The sequence below is a fragment of the Oncorhynchus mykiss genome, chromosome 23, assembly GCF_013265735.2.
Source record: "Oncorhynchus mykiss isolate Arlee chromosome 23, USDA_OmykA_1.1, whole genome shotgun sequence".
Classification (NCBI taxonomy): Eukaryota; Metazoa; Chordata; class Actinopteri; order Salmoniformes; family Salmonidae; genus Oncorhynchus; species Oncorhynchus mykiss.
In genome coordinates this window covers 27,380,153-27,398,655 of record NC_048587.1, presented here as the reverse complement: position 1 = coordinate 27,398,655, position 18,503 = coordinate 27,380,153, and the positions used below count along the sequence as shown (strand labels likewise).

The 18,503-nt window shown below is 41.1% G+C and overlaps 1 protein-coding gene across 2 annotated transcripts; it reads right to left on the bottom strand.

Moving 5' to 3' along the window:
- Positions 1-317: 317 nt before the first annotated feature.
- On the bottom strand, positions 318-18,397 carry LOC110502514 (SPARC). 2 transcript variants are annotated; one of them, XM_021580582.2, is made up of 10 exons: positions 18,274-18,397; positions 17,053-17,306; positions 16,520-16,600; positions 7,800-7,872; positions 7,534-7,645; positions 6,547-6,665; positions 6,295-6,449; positions 5,637-5,749; positions 1,259-1,353; positions 318-1,113 (listed from the first exon to the last, which is right to left on the bottom strand). In XM_021580582.2, the coding sequence occupies exons 2-10, from the start codon at positions 17,182-17,184 to the stop codon at positions 1,058-1,060; spliced, it is 936 nt and encodes a 311-aa protein (XP_021436257.1). In that variant the 5' UTR covers positions 17,185-17,306; positions 18,274-18,397; the 3' UTR covers positions 318-1,057. The 2 variants fall into 2 exon arrangements, with proteins under 2 accessions (XP_021436257.1, XP_036816657.1); XM_036960762.1 differs by lacking the exon at positions 18,274-18,397 and having other exon boundaries at positions 17,053-17,492.
- Positions 18,398-18,503: the final 106 nt, after the last annotated feature.

Here is an 18,503-nt window from a genome sequence, read left to right as displayed (position 1 = left end):
TCGTCTTCATCAAAAGTGATGAGAGCGAATCTGAGACGTCAGGAAAAAAATCTTGTTTTGATTCTTTGGTTTTTTTCTGGACACATTGCAACTCTCATTCCTCATTTGCCCCATGTCCGGGAAGCATCTCTATCCTATGTTGAATATTGAAATACATATCTCTCTCTTTCTCTCTCTCTCACCATCCTCCCGGCGAAGCAAAATCTGAGGGCTAATTAGTCCAGAGACACCAGTGGAACGGAAGAACCCACCCCGGGCCACGTACATCCCCTACTGATCTTTGAGAGTACACACACACGTACGCACACACACAAAACAAAAACTAGAGCTATGGAAAAGCTGAGGCAACAGCTGAAATACCTCAATATGATAGAATGTACTGGAATGTATAAGCCTGTTAATGGCTAATGATTTGGATCTTTGACATACAAGAAGTCATTATTTCAAAATTTCCTCTTGACAAATATCATACGCTGTGGCTAATATTCCCCACATCAAACCTCTTCTCACATACTTTATTTTTCCCCTAACTTTACTTCTTTCCGACTATTCCATCCCCCTCCCGTTCTTTTTCTAATTTCTGATCCCTCCCCTCCATTATCCCTCGTTCCCTTCCCTGGTCACGGCGTCTCACACTAAGCTTCCTCGCCTTCCATCATCTCTTTTCCATCTCTTCCCTCTATCATAGTATCCAACTGTCTCTGAGTCTTTCTCTACCTCTCTTTCCTACAGTAATTGGATGCTTGATCCATGCGACACGTCCTCCTGGTTCTTAATGAGCCCCTCTCTCCTCAGGCCATCCCATACAGACACTAATGGGGCAGCCAGGTCTCAGACATTTATTACAGGCCATTTCTCCACACAGATGAATGTACAGTGACCGTCAGAAAACAGATGTCATAAGTCAAAAACAAACACAGTACTGAGTGTGACAGTTAGGGGAGTATGATGCTGGAAGTGGAGAAAAGTGGATCATTTTGTATGCTTATTATTGTAGATAGCAGTGATAAACAGATGCACATGTAGACAAGCGAGAGGAGATGTGTTCTTGTCCAGGTCAAAGGTGGTTGTCGGTCTTCATGGGACACAGCTTACCGGATCCCATTTGCATAGCTGTCAGAGAGAGAAAGAAACATTTGCTGTAATTAAATAATTTCCTGTAATCAAATTTTGTTCAATTAAAGATGAAACACACGAAACACTAGGATCTACACGTAATGTAGCATAATTTAGATTGAGGGTAAGTGATTGCACCCACACATGAAGTTTTGGAACCAGCTCTCTGAGCGATCCACCAGACAGGAGATCCATTCATGCAGGGTCACCTTACTGTTCTTGTTATGGTCACATGACCTGTATACAGAGAATATACATAAACAAACATAAGTATACTGTTGCAAATACACACACACACACACACACACAGGGAAAATTAAGCATACAAACACAAAGGACACATGCAAACAAACACATCTGCACACAATATGCATAGACTGACATTTGTCTTCACCCACAAAGAAACATTATCTTTGAAGGGTACCATTTCCATTTGCGCTAATCCACACACAGCGGGAAGCTCAGTGGGTAATAAACATTATCATTGCTGGGAATGGCTTGACATTGAGCCGGCCAGCCCCACTCCCACAAAACCTGTCGCTGCAAACTGGCAGCACACACACAAGATTTACAACAGAGGCGGGGGAGGTGAGTGAGAGATCGAGAGAGACAGAGATTGAATAGACATAGTAGGGAAGAAAGATAGTGATTAGGACATGGGTTATGGAAGAGATAGTGAAAAATCGGAAACACATACATTGTCATCCTACAAGAAACATGGTATAGATGAGATGGACCCGCTGGCTGCCCTCTAGGTTACAGAGAGCTGGTAGTCCCATCCACCAAACAAGCAGGTGTGAAACAGGGAAGGGACTCAGGGGGTATGCTAATTTGGTATAGAGCAGACCTAACACACTCCATTGAATTTATCAAAACAGGAACATTTTACATTTGGCGAGAAATTCAGAAAGGAAATTATCTTAACAGATAAAAATGTCCTTCTGTGTGCCACCTATATACCCCACTAGAATTCCCATACTTTAATGAAGACAGCTTCTCCATCCTGGAGGGGGAAATCAATCATTTCCAGGCCCAGGGACATGTCTGTGGCGTCCTAAATGCCGGAACCGGACAAGAACCTGACACCCTCAGCATACAGGGGGACAAACACCTGCCTGGAGGTGACAGCATTCCCTCCCCCAAATGCCCCCCTAGGCACAACTATGACAACATAACCAACAAAAACGGATCACAACTCCTGCAGCTCTGTCTCACGCTGGGTTTGTACATAGTCAATGGTAGGGTTCGAGGGGACTCCTATGGTAGGTACACCTATAGCTCATCTCTTGGCAGCAGTACTGTAGACTAATGTATCACTAACCTCAACCCAGAGTCTCTCAGGGCATTCACAGTCAGCCCACTGACACTCCTATCAGACCAGAGCAAAATCACAGTCTACCTGAACAGAGCAATATTCAATAATGAGGCATCAAAGCCAAAGGAACTGAGTAATATTAAGAAATATAGTATGGAAACCTATCCAAAAACAATTAGGCAACAACAAATTCAATCCCTTCTAGACAACTTCTAAAATAAGCAAAACAACACACACATTGCTTCCCACAGGGCCGTGGGGTGAGACAGGGATGCAGCTTAAGCCCCACTCTCTTCAACATATATATCAACAAATTGGCGAGGGCACTAGAAAAGTCTGCAGCACTCGGCCTCACCCTACTAGAATCTGAAGTAAAATGTCTACTGATGATCTGGTGCTTCTGTCACCAACCAAGGAGGGCCTACAGCAGCACATAGATCGTCTGCACAGATTCTGTCAGACTTGGGCCCTGACAGTAAATCTCAGTCAGACCAAAATAATTGTCTTCCAAAAAAGGTCCAGTCGCCAGGACCACAAATATAAATTCCATCTAGACAGGTAACTTCTACAAGGCTGTGAACGATCTGAGAGACATGGCAAGAAGGGCATTCTATGCCATCAAAAGGAACATAAAATTCGACATACCAATTAGGATCTGGTTAAAAATACTTGAATCAGTTATAAAACCCATTAGCCATCATGGTTGTGAGATCTGGGGTTTGCTCAACAACCAAGAATTCACAAAATGAGACAAACACTAAATTGGGACTCTGGGTGCAGAATTCTGCAAAAATGTCCTCAGTGTACAACGTAAAACACCGAATAACGCTCGCAGAGCAGAATTAGGCCGATAAGAGACGTTCAACTGTACAACCACCTAAAAGGAAGCGATACCCAAACCTTCCTTAACAAAGCCATCACCTACAGAGAGATGAACCTGGAGAAGAGTCCCCTAAGCAAGCTGGTATTGGGGCTCTGTTCACAAACAAACAGACCAAAGGACAGCAACACAATTAGACCCAACCAAATCATGAGAAAACAAAAAGAGAATTACTTAACACATTGTAAAAGAATTAACAAAAAAACAGAGGATGCTAGAATGCTATTTGGCCCTAAACAGAGAGTACACAGTGGCAGAATACCTGACCACAGTGACTGACCCAAATTTAAGGAAAGATTTTGATAAACTCCCATATCTACTGGGTGAAATACCACAGTGTGCCATCACAGGAAAAAGATTTGTGACCTGCTGCCACAAGAAAAGGGCAACCAGTGAAGAACAAACACAATTGGAAATACATCCCAAATGCATGTTTACTTATTTTCCCTTTTGTACTTTATATATACAGTGTTGTAACAATGTGCAAATGGTTAAACTCAAAAAAAGAAACGTCCCTTTTTTAGGACCATGTCTTTCAAAGATAATTCATAAAGTTCCAAATAACTTCACAAACCTTTATTGTAAAGGGGTTAAACACTGTTTCAATTAACCATAAACAATTAATGAACATGCACCTGTGGAATGGTTAAGACACTAACAGCTTACAGATGGTAGGCAACTAAGGTCACAGTAATGAAAACTTAGGACACTAAAGAGGCCTTTCTACTGACTCTGAAAAACACAGAAAGAAAGAGGCCCAGGGTGCCTGTTCATCTGTGTGAATGAGTCTTAGGCATTCTGCAAAGAGGCATGAGGACTGCAGATGTGGCCAGGGCAATAAATTGCAATGTCCATACTGTGAGATGCCTAAGACAGCACTATAGGGAGACAGGATGGACAGGACGGCTGATTGTCATTAGCAGTGGCAGACCTCGTGTAACAGCACCTGCATAGGATTGGTACATCTGAACATCACACCTGCAGGACAGGAACAGGATGGCAACAACAACTGCCCGAGTTACACCAGGAACGCACAATCCCTCCATCAGTGCTCAGACTGTCTGCAATAGGCTGAGAGAGGCTGGACTGAGGCATGTTGTAAGGCAGGTCCTCACCAGACATCACCGGCAACAATGTTGCCTATGGGCACAAACAGGACTGGACTAGCAAAAAGTGCTCTACATTGACGATTTGCGGTCTCACCAGGGGTGATGGCCGGATTCACATTAATCGTCGAAGGAATGAGCGTTACACCGAGGCCTGTACACTGAAGTGGGATCGATTTGGAGGTGGAGGGTCCGTCATGGTCTGGGGCGGTGGGTCACAGCATCATCGGACTGAGCTTGTTGTCATTGCAGGCAATCTCAACGCTGTGCGTTACAGGGAAGACATCCTCCTCCCTCATGTGGTACCCTTCCTGCAAGCTCATCCTGACATGATCCATCCAGCATGACAATGCCACCAGTCCTACTGCTCATTCTGTGCGTGATTTGCTGCAAGACAGGAATATCAGTGTTCTACCATGGCCAGTGAAGAGCCTGGATCTCAATTTAATTGAGCACGTCTGGGACCTGTTGGATCAGAGGCTGAGGGCTAGGGCCATTCCCCCCAGAAATGTCCAGGAACTTGCAGGTGCCTTGGTGGAAGAGTGGGGTAACATCTCACAGCAAGAACTGGCAAATCTGGTGCAGTCCATGAGGAGGAGATGCACTGCAGTAATTAATGCAGCTTGTGGCCACACCAGACACTGATGGTTACTTTTGATTTTGACCCCCCCCCCCCCCCCTTTGTTCAGGGACACATTATTCAATCTCTGTTAGTCATGTGTCTGTGGAACACATTCAGTTGTCTCAGTTGTTGAATCTTGTTATGTTCATACAAATATTTACACATGTTAAGTTTGCTGAGGGGGGGGGGGGGACTGGTTAGTAGAGGGAGAGCGTGGCTCAGAAGAAGGCTGATTGGCACAGGGGATGTCTGTTGAGGATGGAGTGGAGAGAGCACATGTGAAATGGAGGTGCAACATGGAATGGGGTAAATGCCATGACATGGTGAGACATTTTAACCCTCTACATTCAGGAAATCATTTGATATTCCATTTACAAATTGGTTTAATTTCCCCAAATGTCAAATTTTTCCATAGCATTCTCAATGTATAAGTTTAATTGATAAGTATTTTCTTTATTGACTGAGATGAAATTATATCGATAGTTGGCAACTGATAAAGACAGTAATGAACATAGTGGGGATTTGTATGTATTTGTATGTGGTGCATAGAGGATAAGGTAAATGTGAAGTCTAATGTGTATTCAGAGTGGGGCTCACTGGAAGAAGAAGTTAGCACATTGCTCGAGAGGCATCCTCTTGTAGCGCAACTTCCTCAGGTCCCTCTGGCTCAGCTTCCCGTCCTTGTTCTTGTCCAGCAGGGAAAACCGCCGCTACACGATTCAGGAGAGGAAAGAGAGGTAACATCTCAGCAGAAGAATATTAAATAACAAAAATGTGCCATTCATGCCCAGGTTCTCCTATTTGCCAATAACTACAAGGAGGATGAACAGAGTGGGAGGGAGGAGGAAGGAGGACAACGAGAAGGTTAAGGATGTGGTTAGTTGAATAGATAAAGGAATGGCGAGAGGACAGGAAGGCAGGGATGGGGATATTATATTACCATCCAGTTTACTTTCTTATTGAATAATTGAGTGATTATTGACAGTCTATTTATACTGGGGTTCCTGTAAGCCCCCTCATTCTGAGTTGTGGAAGACCACACAATAAGCTGAACAGGAGCTTGTTAACCTTAGCAATTTAACACCACAACACAAATCATAGTGGTCTTATGCCAAAGTGCTCTTCATGCCCTTCAATATAGTTCATGATAAGTGTAATCAGGTGCAGTAGCGCTTGGGTAGAGATAAATCTTGCAAACACTGCAGCCGTCCAGGACCATAGTTGCCAAGCCCTTTTCTTTTGTCTTGTCTCTTACCTGGGCTAGTTGGGTGCGCTGGGTATGGCTCAGGCAGCTCTGGGGCAGGGCATAGGGGGCATAAGACTTTCCCATACGACTTAACAGGAGGAACCAGTCCATTAGACGGTATGGGAATTGGCCATACTCCTCCTCTGTGCAGTTTGCCTTGGGAACTTGGAAACAAACATAAGAAAAGCATGAAGTGGGAACTGGACATGAATAAGGCTTATTATGTAGGTACAGTACTGTGAGTGAGTTTGTGTGTCCTACCAAGACAGGGTCCTATATGAGCCAGTCCAATGCGACGTCTCTTGCGGCAGGCTTCTCTATGCAGCAGACACTCATTCCCATAGGTCTTTCCCAGAACACTGCACACTGGTGCCCCCTGCCTGCACACACAAATCATTACACGCGTAATGAATAAAGCTTACATTTCCTTATTGATCGAAACAGTTTGCGCATATATTTTGACACATTTTGTGATGTTTTTTGTTCATTTTGGTGTTTGGCAGGTTCTTTGGGCTGTTCGAGCACACAATTTTTTCTTGAGGCAAGCTGAAGTTCGATAGCCAAAGTCTACGCCTCTTCGCCAGTGATCTGTCAACAGTAGGGATTCTTCATTAAAGTGTTTGCTGTCATTCAATGAATGATGACTGGTTTTCAAGCAATTATTTTCACTTGAGAAATACTGCACCAAACATCTTAGTTAGATTGCATGACTAAGACCTGCAAAAATGTCTAAATAATGACCAATTTCTTGATCTTAGGTTGATTCTGACTATTTTGAAGAAGTGTTACTGTAAGGGAGAACGGGGACGAAAGTTACTCAGAGATTGATAGAGCTAGAGACACCATTTATTTTAATGACAAACAACTTATACATGTCCTCGACCATTAGCAACTGGAATTACATTTCTGGCGTAAATTAGTTGAAATGAAACAGACCGAGAATAGAACTCCCACAAAGTTACCATTGTACCTGCTGGCAGGGTGGGAGTTATACAGCCTTGGGATGAAAGTAACAGCTATCTCCATGATTCTTTGTAATGGTCATTAACTTTCAGCAAATGTACTACCAGACATAATTTCATGTTTGTGTCGATTTGAATAGTTAATGCAATAGGTTCGTAATTTATGAAAATGAGCCGTGTCAACATCGCAATGTTGTGCAACCACAATATTTTGCCTTACAATATTAAATCGGTGTAATGCACCTGTCTTGAATACAACTGAATTAAGTTTGTGGTGTGGCCCTACCGTGGGCAGGTCTTCGGACACACACACTTTGGGACGAGGACTTCGTTGTCCTGCACCACTTGGCACCAGGAGCCCATTGGACTGTGACACTTCAGCAGCTCACACAGTTGGACTGGGACATGGGGAGGGATGGAGGGAGGAAAAGGGAAACAGTGGAGGAAGTGACTGTCACTAGGCGTTAAATATTTACTGAGTTTGTGCATGAATTTAATGTTGGATATAAATCAACTAGGACAAAGTTAACAATGATGGCAGACTTGTCTCACCTGGGTCCACTCTTCCCAGGTATGGTCTTAGACTGTCCTCAGCCTGCCTTTGTTTGCGCTGGGATCTTCCTCCCTGAACAACCCACAGAATTCAGGAGCAAAAAGAGACAGACAGCTCTGTTATCAGTTTGTAACATTGAATAGACCCAGAACATGTGTTTGTCTCTTTATGTTGTGATCTTTGAGGCCGCTGTACTAGTACAGCATATTTGAGGCCCTATCCACTCAACATGAGTTGATAACTTCAATGGCTGTGTTCTGGAGAAACTTTTTTTTAAATTATATTTTAGATGGTTGGTTCTCAGACAAATAGAGGCCAAGCAACAGTCAGAGCCTCCCAAACAAGTCTCTTCAGCCATAATACATATGTACATGCCTGCCTGTCTAAATAAAATGAAATAAAATCATATTTTACTTGTCACAAGCTTCATAAACAACAGGGTCCTTCTGCAGCAATGCAGAGTTAAAGATAAAAAATAAAATAGAAATAGGGACACAAAGAAATACACTGTGAATAACAATGAAAATAACATGGCTATATTGGCTATATCAATGGCTATATCAAAATACATGGCTATATCAAAATAACATGGCTATATTCAGGGAGTACCAGTACCGAGTTGATGTACGAGGTAATTGAGGTAGTTATTTGCATATAGGTAGGGTTAAAGTGACTGAGCAATTGGATAGATAGACAGTAGCAGCAGCAGCATGTAGCCATTTCATTAGCCATTTTGCAGTCTTGTTTAGCAGTCTTATGGCTTGGGGGTAAAAGCTGTTTAGGGTCCTGCTGTTTCCAGACTTGGTGCACTGGTACTGTTTTCCGTGTGGTATCGGTGAGAACAGTCTATAGCTTGGGTGGCTGGAGTCTTTGAAAATGTTTTGGCCTTCCTATTACACCGCCTGGTATGGAGGTCCTGGATGGCAGGGAGCTCCGCCCCAGTGATATACTGGGCCGTACTCATCACCCTTTGTAGTGCCTTGCGGTCTTGCAGTTGCCATCAGTCAAGATACTCTCAATGGTGCAGCTGTATAACTTTTTGAGGATCTGAGGGCCCATGCCAAATCTCAGCCTTCTGGAGGGGGAAGAGGTGCTTTCCAGTGCTGCATTTGTGAATCGGGAGGTTCCAGAACAAAAAGTAAGCGTGAGAAAGGGGTGACCTGGGGAGTTCTGAGGTACCAGAATGCAATACAATAAAAATTAAAAATAGAAATCACCTTAATAGTAAAGCATTGCATGCATATCATCTCATTTGTGTAGTGGCATAGAACAGTAGAGTAGAGGCACATTATTAGTAGCCTAGGGTGCAGGAAAAATGTGACCTTTTATAAATGCATTTAATTCAAATCTACATAATTTTACATGAATGGAGACTTTGGCAGAGTATTTTTTTAATTCCACACACACATCGAAATGGCACTTTGACACTGACAAACTGAGAATCTGAAATCAATAAAACCAACCTTGTCTTGAATCCATCAATAGCCTAGGCCCAGGTGTGTGGAGACACATATTGTAGGATACAATATGAGAAGGAAATTAGTCCTAAAAATGGCAATGGCTGATGGCTCCTGCCAAAAGCCTATATCTCTTGTTTTACTTTGTAAAACAATATTTGGAAGTTGATCAAATATTTAGGTAGCCTACAGCATAGAGTATTCTCTTTTCAGCAGGAGCCATTTGCTTTCCAACCTGTGTTTTCCCTCAATTGAATTTGAAATATTGCAAAAGGCCTGTTTTGTCTGCATGCGGTTTTTTCAAAGACAAATTTGTCACACGTTCCTGACTGACTATTCCTGTTATTGGGCTACAATCAACAGCTAGGTAATTTTAAAAAAAATGCTATTGATCTGCTGTTGCTAAATTATAGGCCTTCTCATGGTGTAGTTGCCTATTCTGAATAATTTCATGTATTTCTGAACAGACAACAGTAATGATATACTTTTAGCAAATGTATTTCAATTTATCAAGGGTGCTGCAGTTCCTTCACAACCCTTCGCGCAATTCTATAAGGAAATAGATGAAGTGCAATGCTGGAGAGATGAGAGTTGCAGGCTGAGCAGTGAGGGAGAGAGATCATATAAAGTGAATCTCATTCTAGCTGTGTGAGAGAAACTGTACTGGCTGCTTCTCACACAGCCACAGCCAAGCGTTTGTCTGAAATCATAGGTTACAATGTTGAGCATTGTAGCCCATGATAAACCCAGGCAGGCCCATCCTGAATCAACCTTTACAATATTAGGCCCCGGCTGAAAATCTACTTTTTCCACGTAATTTTTTTGCGGGTTTGGGAATATCAAAAGGCAGAGGAATTTTTACATTGAAAAACAGAAAATTATTTCTCATGCCACGAGAGGTACCGGATCCGGCCAAATAGGTTCCAGTGTTGTGCGGAAAAGCTCCCCCCTGCCAGAAATACCCCCCACCCCCTCAATTCTTCATTGATGCGACTTGCTTACTAGTTTAAATTTCTGATCACGTTTGGCTGCTTTTCATTAAAAAAAATGCTTATGTTGGTTAATCGCAGGGCGGCACTAATAATGTCTGCAGTTTTCGGTTTGGCTATTTTAATCATTTTTGGTGACCTATCATGCCCTCTGATTTGTGCCACAGGAAGTATTAGACTACAACGGAAGAGGTTATTTCAGCAATAATTGTTTTCAGAGCCCTTTACTGTTCTCTCTACCCATCCCTCAAATTGCCCATCCCATGGTGCTTTTCCTACATTTTCTTTTGACTTTTTAAAAGTAATAATAAATAAACAATAATAAATCTGAAATTTGTACTCTGGGCAAAAAATAAAGTTCAAATATATAAGTCAACATGAGTGCATATCCATAATCACAGTAAACTGTTATAAGAGAAAAAAAATATAAAAAAATAAACGTATAATAGTATAATTGTCACTGCCGTTAAAAGAAGAGAACCAAGGTGCAGCGTGGTGAGCGTACATTTTATTTTATTTAGGGAAATAGACACCGAAAAACCCCAGCAAACACTACAAAAACAAACTGTGAAGCTAAAGGCTATGTGCCCTACAAACAAAGACAACTTCCCACAAAGACAGGTGGGAAAAAAAAAGGGCTACCTAAGTATGGTTCTCAATCAGAGACAACAATAGACAGCTGCCTCTGATTGAGAACCACACCCGGCCAAACACAACGAAATAGAAAACATAGAAATAAAGAAACTAGAATGCCCACCCTAGTCACACCCTGGCCTAACCAAAATAGAGAATAAAAGCCTCTATGGCCAGGGCGCGACAATAATAAACAAAACTATGACTGAATGTGCCTCCATGAAGAATCCCCTCACCAATTGGTCCTCCCCCCACCTCTCAACCACAAAACACAATAATGATAATAATAATAGAAATTAAAACACAAAAAAGATATAGAAAGGTATATATACACACACACATATGTACAGTACATATACAGATTCACAGGACACTCAACTTCTCATCTCTTTTCCTACATCTGTCACACCCTGACCTTAGAGAGCCTTTTTATTTCTCCATTTGGTTAGGTCAGGGTGTGATTTGGGTGGGCATTCTAGTCTGTCTATTTCTTTGTTGGCCTAGTATGGTTCCCAATCAGATTGGTTTACCGTTGTCTCTGATTGGGGATCATACTTAGATAGCCCTTTTTCCCACCTTCAGTTTGGGATCTTGTTTTTGTATTATTGCGGTTTAGCGCTACAGAGCTTTTGTTGTTTTTTTCTTGGTGTTCATTAATAAAGGAATGATGTACGCCTATCACGCTGCACCTTGGTCTAATTCCAAGAACGGACTTAACATCAGATATGCAGGTGATATTTCCACCTGGATGACATTACATAATCAGCAAGACGGAGATGCTCTTCATCTGAGGGAATGCCTGCCCATTCTTAGATGTTAGATCATCCGAAATGATCACGTCATTTACATTCCAGCCTTTGTCAGCTCCAGATTTGACTACTTCAACTCACACCCTTCTGGAATTCCTGCATTCTCAGATTCCCATCTGTTATTAATCTCTACATTGTAATCAAGTGTTTCAAAATTCTGTACTTTAATTAACATGAACAGTTGAAGTCGGAAGTTTACATACACTTCCGAAAATTCTTGTTAACAAACTATAGTTTTGGCAAGTCGGTTAGGATATCTACTTTGTTTATGACAAGTAATTTTTCCAACAATTGCTTACAGACACAGATTATTTCACAAAATGCAATCACAATTCCAGTGGGTCAGAGGTTCACATACACTAAGTTGATTGTGCCTTTAAACAGCTTGGAAAATTCCAGAAAAAGACGTCATGGCTTTAGAAGCTTCTGATTGGCTAATTGACATCATTTGAGTCAGTTGGAGGTGTACCTGTGGTTGTATTTCAAGCCCTACCTTGAAAATTGTAGACCTTCCCAAGTCTGGTCCAGCCTTGGGAGCAATTTCCAAATGCCTGAAGGTACCACGTTCATCTGTACAAACAATAGTACGCAAGTATAAACACCATGGCACAACGCAGCCGTCGTACCACTTAGGAAGGAGACGCGTTCTGTCTCCTAAAGATGAACGTACTTTGGTACAAAAAGTGCAAATCAATCCCAGAACAACAGCAAAGGACCTTGTGAAGATGCTGGAGGAAACGGGTACAAAAGTATTTATATCCACAGTAAAATTAGTCCTATATCGACATAACCTGAAAGGCCGTTCAGCAAGGAAGAAGCAACTGCTCCAAAACTGCCACAAAATAAGGCAGACTACAGTTTGCAACTGCACATGGGGACAAAGATAGTACTTTTGGGTGAAATGTCCCCTGGTCTGATGAAACAAAAATAGAACTGTTTGGCCAAAATGACGATTGTTATGTTCAGAGGAACAAGGGGAGGCTTGCAAGCCAAACACCACCATCCCAAAAAGCATGGGGGTGGCAGCATCATGTTGTGGGGTGCTTTTCTGCAGGAGGGACTGCTGCACTTCACAAAATAGATGGCATCATGAGAAATTAATATTCTGTGGATATATTGAAGCAACATCAAGACATTGGTCGCAAATGGGTCTTCTAAATGGACAATGACACCAAGCATACTTCCAAAGTTGTGGCAAAATGGCTTAAGGACAATAAAGTCAAGGTATTGGAGTGGCCATCACAAAGCCCTGACCTCAATCCTATAGAACATTTTTGGGCAGAACTGAAAAAGCATGTGCGAGCAAGGAGGCCGACTAACCTGACTCAGTTACACCAGCTCTGTCAGGAGGAATGGGCCCAAATTCACCCAACTTATTGTGGGAAGCTTGTGGAAGGCTACCCGAAACATTTCACCCCAAGTTAAACAATTTAAAAGGCAATGGTATCAAATACTAATTGAGTGTATGTAAACTTCTGACCCACTTGGAATGTGATGAAATAAATAAAATCTGAAATAAATCACTCTATACTATTATTCTGACATTTTACATTCTTAAAATGAAGTGGTGAATTTTTACAAGGATTAAAATGTCAGGGATTGTGAAAAACTGAGTTTAAATGTATTTGGCTAAGGTGTATGTAAACTTCCGACTTCAACTGTATGTTCAGATCATTCCTGAGAGAGAAGTGTAGTAATATATCCAGATGGGCGTGTGGTACCCTTCCTCACCCATGCCAACAAGATGTTACTTCTTGTGGGATCTTTGCCTTGAAAGTAAGAATGAGAGTATAGGTAATGCACAATTAACCTACTGAAAATATACTGACTAAAAGGCAAAACAGAATTGTCAAATTATAGTAGTCACGTTCGCTAGAACGTTCGCTAGAATAAATGTCAGACCAAAGCGCAGCAGATGTTGAGTTCCACATTACTAATAGAAAGTGAAACTAAGCAAAGACAAAAACAAATAAACAATAAACTAACAACAAACCGTAACAGAGATTCTACGTGCACTAACTCAAAACAATTTCCCATAAACATAGGTGGGAAAAACAGCTACTTAAATATGGTCCCCAAATTAGAGACAACGATTACCAGCTGCATCTAATTGGGAATCATACACAATTACCAACATAGAAAAACATATCTAGAACCCCACATAGAAATAATAAACTAGACTATGTGGGGTTCTAACACCCCAGTCACGCCCTGACCTACTCTACCCTATAGCTGTGTCGTTGTATACTTGCAAATTATTATCTTTCCTCTAACAATTTTGTTGTGGAAAACTGAAATGCTCGTCGCATTTTTCTCCCATTTTGCTGAATTTGTTTTGAAGGAGGAGTCGATTGTCTTTTCAAATACGGACAAAGATGTTAACATCATGAGAGAAGAAATAGCAGTCACTCTCCTCCAAAACACTGTTATGTTCATTTTCTAATTTAATATAATTATAGATTAAAAACACATTTATATGGATCTTTCAAGGTTATCTTTGATCCAACGACTAGAGGGCCAGTAAAACACATGTATTTAAATAATTTTGTTACAAGAAACCTATACTATTCCCTTGTTCTCTGTTCCCCGTTTTGTCAGAAAAATACATGTAAAGATGTGTAGACTACTTGACATTATGTTTTGCTAGATGACCTGAGCCAGCTGTGCTACTTCTGTGGGGAGGTGAACAATAATGAGGAAGACACTAACTGTGTGAAAACTAACTGCTTGTTCACTTCTAAAAGGCACATTTTTATGAGTACAAACTTGTATAAGCAGTAATATTTCTAAAAGGTAGTATTTTCCGCTTTGTCTGATAATTAAATAAATGGTAATTCAAAAAAATGTATTTAAAGTTTTAAATATATTAACATTTTTCATCATACATTTCAGATTGGCTGTGACTGCTGCTCATGATGGTTCTACCAGTCCTGTATGAAAACCATCCCATCATTGGAGGATTATGTCTGCGCTGCCTGTGAGGACTAGGTTAGGCTTGAGGTCCAGGCGACGGTATCACCTGGAAAACTATCTGTAAAAAGTGGACGAAATGTTCAGTCGAGCTGTTGCAACTTTCCAATTTGTTTGTTATTTTTTGTCTTTTAATATTTGATTTATTGTCATTTTATATCTTATTAGGCAAATATTTACATTTGTATTTCATATTTAATGTTTGTTAACAAACTAACTTTCTGTGAGGTTTTTGTGTTATTGTGTGATAAAATTTGTGTATTATCTTTAATTTCTTTAAGATTACAAATTGTTTATGTTTCTTTATAATCTAATTTTGCTTTCTGTGGCACACAAGTGGTTAACATGACCAAAATGATTATGAAATGTGCCAGGCCTTGCGGTCCCAAAATAGAAGGGGGGGGGGGGGGTTGAAAGAGAATTTCGGCAGGCAAGAAAATAGCCTTGCCAAAACTCCCCTCCCCCTTTTAATTCCCTTAATTTTGTGGCTAGAGTCAAGTACTTTCTGTGGCACACATCAGAGTCAAATACTTTCTATAGAACAAACTTCACATCAGGATAGTTAACCGAAATGAATAACTAATGTATGTGTGTTATATTAAACAGAGGGAGTAAAATGTAGGTAAGCAATAAACATTTTAGAACAACTATTAGTCAAATAAGACATGGGAGAGAGGACAAATTTTGGCAAAGAGGTTTATTTATAGACTAATACACTTGAAACAAATAGCCAAACCGAAAATCTGCAGACATTACTAGTGTCTCCCACGCAATCAAACCGACAAAATAATTTAATGAAATGCAGCCTAACATGATCAGAAATCTCAACTAACAATCAAGTAGCAGCAATGAAGAATTGAGTGCGTGCGAGTTTCGCGAAGGGGTGAGAGTTCTGGTAGGGGGGAGCTTTTCGGGACAACACCTGAACAAAACAGTCCAAAATGGAGAGGTGCCGGATCCCAGCAGTGTGTGGACCATATTAATTCCTTAGTGATGTGGACACAGAGGAATTTGAAGGTCTCAACCCGCTCCACCACGGCCCCATCAACATTATCAGTCTGCTACTGATAATAATAAAACAATTATTCAAGCCAATCCAGTGTCCATAAGTTATTTCACTTTATATATGGAAGCTATTTAGATTGATGACTTTTTTGTAGTATATGGAAGCTTGACTGGCACAGAACAGCCCCCCACCCCTGAATCTATCCTCAATCTACTACCAGGGTCTTTGTAGTCTGAGCCAGACCCACATCTGCCCTGAACATATGCTCCATTCTAATGAGAAACAGGTGTATTGTGACCCAAAATTCTGGAGCCTCAGCTCCCAAAGCCCAATTTAACACAAATGTATCGCCATTTAAACTCCAACTCAATTCCATTTCAATAACAAACAGATACATGTTGGTTTACCTCCATCTAATTCCAAAATGTGGGACCATTTCTCAATGTGCATGCTACAAGCTTTCCTACTTCTGTAGGCCCAAATATTTTTCCTTCTGTTGTTTTGACATGCCAAGGGATTTCCTCAGCTGTACACACATGTTATGCAGTATGCATTGACTTCTATGAACAGTCCTCAATGTATAACAGTCCCACCTGGGATGGAAATATACATTTCTCAGGTTACCAGGGGTGTATTCAGTGAGATGAAACATTTAGAACGCTGAAGATAAATATGTAATGAATAGAGCTTACAACATTTAGTATTATACATGACAGACCATAAACTGTGACAGACAGACAATCATAGTGTATGTTCTATAACCTTCGGTAACATTTGTCTGAATATTCTGTAACATTGTACTCTTTTGAACAGGTCCCAGCCTCCTAATGTAATGAGGAGAAATGTTATACTCACCATGGCCAGGTCAAGGTGAAAGGTCAGGACCAGCAGGCAGAGCAGGTTTATAGTCAGGTGCATTGTGGTCAAGATGGCAGGCTGACCACGGGAGAAAGGAGTTTCTAACAGGTCAATTCATCTGTTATACCACTTGTATATCAAATGTAAATAAAAAAATCTTAGCATTTAAACAATATCCTTTGAAATTATTTTTATGCATAGACTGTAAAACAACCGAAGTTACGGAGGAGTGAAAGACAAATACAACTTTCAGATTGTCAATTTATCCATAAATGCTTGGATAACAGACACATATTTCTTAATTATCTCCTTCCCTAATGCAGCTCATTTATTGTAATTTCCCTCCATTATTTAACAGTCATTCCAATAATGTAGAATAAAACAATGAAGCTCAGTCAGAAGAAAGCAATAATTTCCCATTACTGTACTGTAGAAGCCAGATTGAGTTACATGGAGAGGACATTAGACATCAACAGAGGAAGTCATTATATGGAACAAGTCATGTTCCTCCACTGCTTCAAAAATCTTACCAGTTTCACTTGCTTCTGTCCTCCGTTGCTATTTTCCTTGTTCTCCTGCGTCTTGCCAGCTGCATAGCTTTCCCTCTCCTTTTCACACACCTTTTGAAGGTATCTGTTTTTATGGTCCAAATCTGCTCCCATACTTTCTCTCTCCTTTTATTTGATTGTCTATTTTTACATTTTCACCTTATCTCTCCCTCCTCCCTTCTTTCTGCCTCCTCCTCTTACCGAAATGTTCTCTCACTTCAGTTCACATTATCCCCCTGTTGAGAGGCCACATCAGCAGACCCAAAATACTCAGAGCAAAATACTTCAGTCATTAGGCAGTCAATCAATTAGACAAAAACAGAAAATGCTATTTAAGACATAGGTAAAGGTAACTATTGTGAGAGAGTGTATGAATAGGGCTTAACTGTACCTATGATGGAAAAAGAGGAAGAGAGTGAGTGAATGAGTGAGAGGTGGAGGAGAGCAAGAGACAGAGAGAGAGAGAGAGAGAGAGAGACAGAGACAGAGAGACAGAGAGACAGAGAGACAGAGAGACAGAGAGAGATTTATTGGCTGAGCCCATGTGTTCTCTGGCCTGTAAATATGTCTGTGAACGAGTGCCAACCTCAATGAGAACCAGTTTCCCTTCCTTACAAACCGGTCATCGTGCACACCTCAAATACACTGCAGAGGTGAATGGGGATAATAGCAACGTTTGTATGTTCAGTGTTGTGAAAGAATGAAGCCCATAGCAATTACTATCCTCCATTTTCAGAGAACCTCATAGGTATGAACATACATTTATCTTCATCAATCCTCATAAAGGAACAAACTTTACACAGTTTGTCAGGGCCGAAGATACTGATGTAGGGAGGGAAGCTCCCGCTTAGCCCAGTCCAAGCTCTTCTCTGTCATGGCACCTTAATGTTGGAACCAGCTTCCCTCACATCAGAGTCCCTGCCTATCTTCCGAAAACATCTACATCTGAAAGCCTACCTCTCTAAGAGTATCTTAAATAATCCCCCCCTCTCGTACCCCCCCAACACACAAAAAAAGCCTTTTGTGAACTAACACTCGTACTTGACTCTTTTCCCCTCTACTAGCACTGACTTTACTGATAGCTACTTTTATTGAGGAAAAATGTACTTACTATGACTGTGATATGTGGTTGTCCCACCTAGCTATCTTCAGATGAATGCACTATAAATTACTAAAATGTAAAAAATGTGGAGAATGACTTACTGAGTAGGCCGCAGGGGTATTCAACTCTTACCCTACGAAGTCCAAAGCCTGCTGGTTTTCTGTCTTATAAGTAATAGCACACAGCTGGTGTCCCAGGTCTAAATCAGTCCCTGATTCGAGGAGAACAATGAAAAAATGCAGTGGAACTGGCTTCAAGGTCCAGAGTTGAATTTGAGGGAGCTAGGGTATTAATGTCAGGAGAAGCTTAACACTGTCACCTAGTGGCCATT

Excerpts from the sequence above, each read along its gene's own strand:
- LOC110502514 (XM_021580582.2), bottom strand. The coding sequence starts at position 17,184 with ATGGGAGCAGATTTGGACCATAAAAACAGATACCTTCAAAAGGTGTGT. Across the intron at positions 16,601-17,052 it reads GACAGAAGCAAGTGAAACTG|CCTGCCATCTTGACCACAAT; the intron begins GTAAGATTTTTG and ends TCCCGTGGTCAG. Across the intron at positions 6,450-6,546 it reads TCATATAGGACCCTGTCTTG|TTCCCAAGGCAAACTGCACA; the intron begins GTAGGACACACA and ends TTTGTTTCCAAG.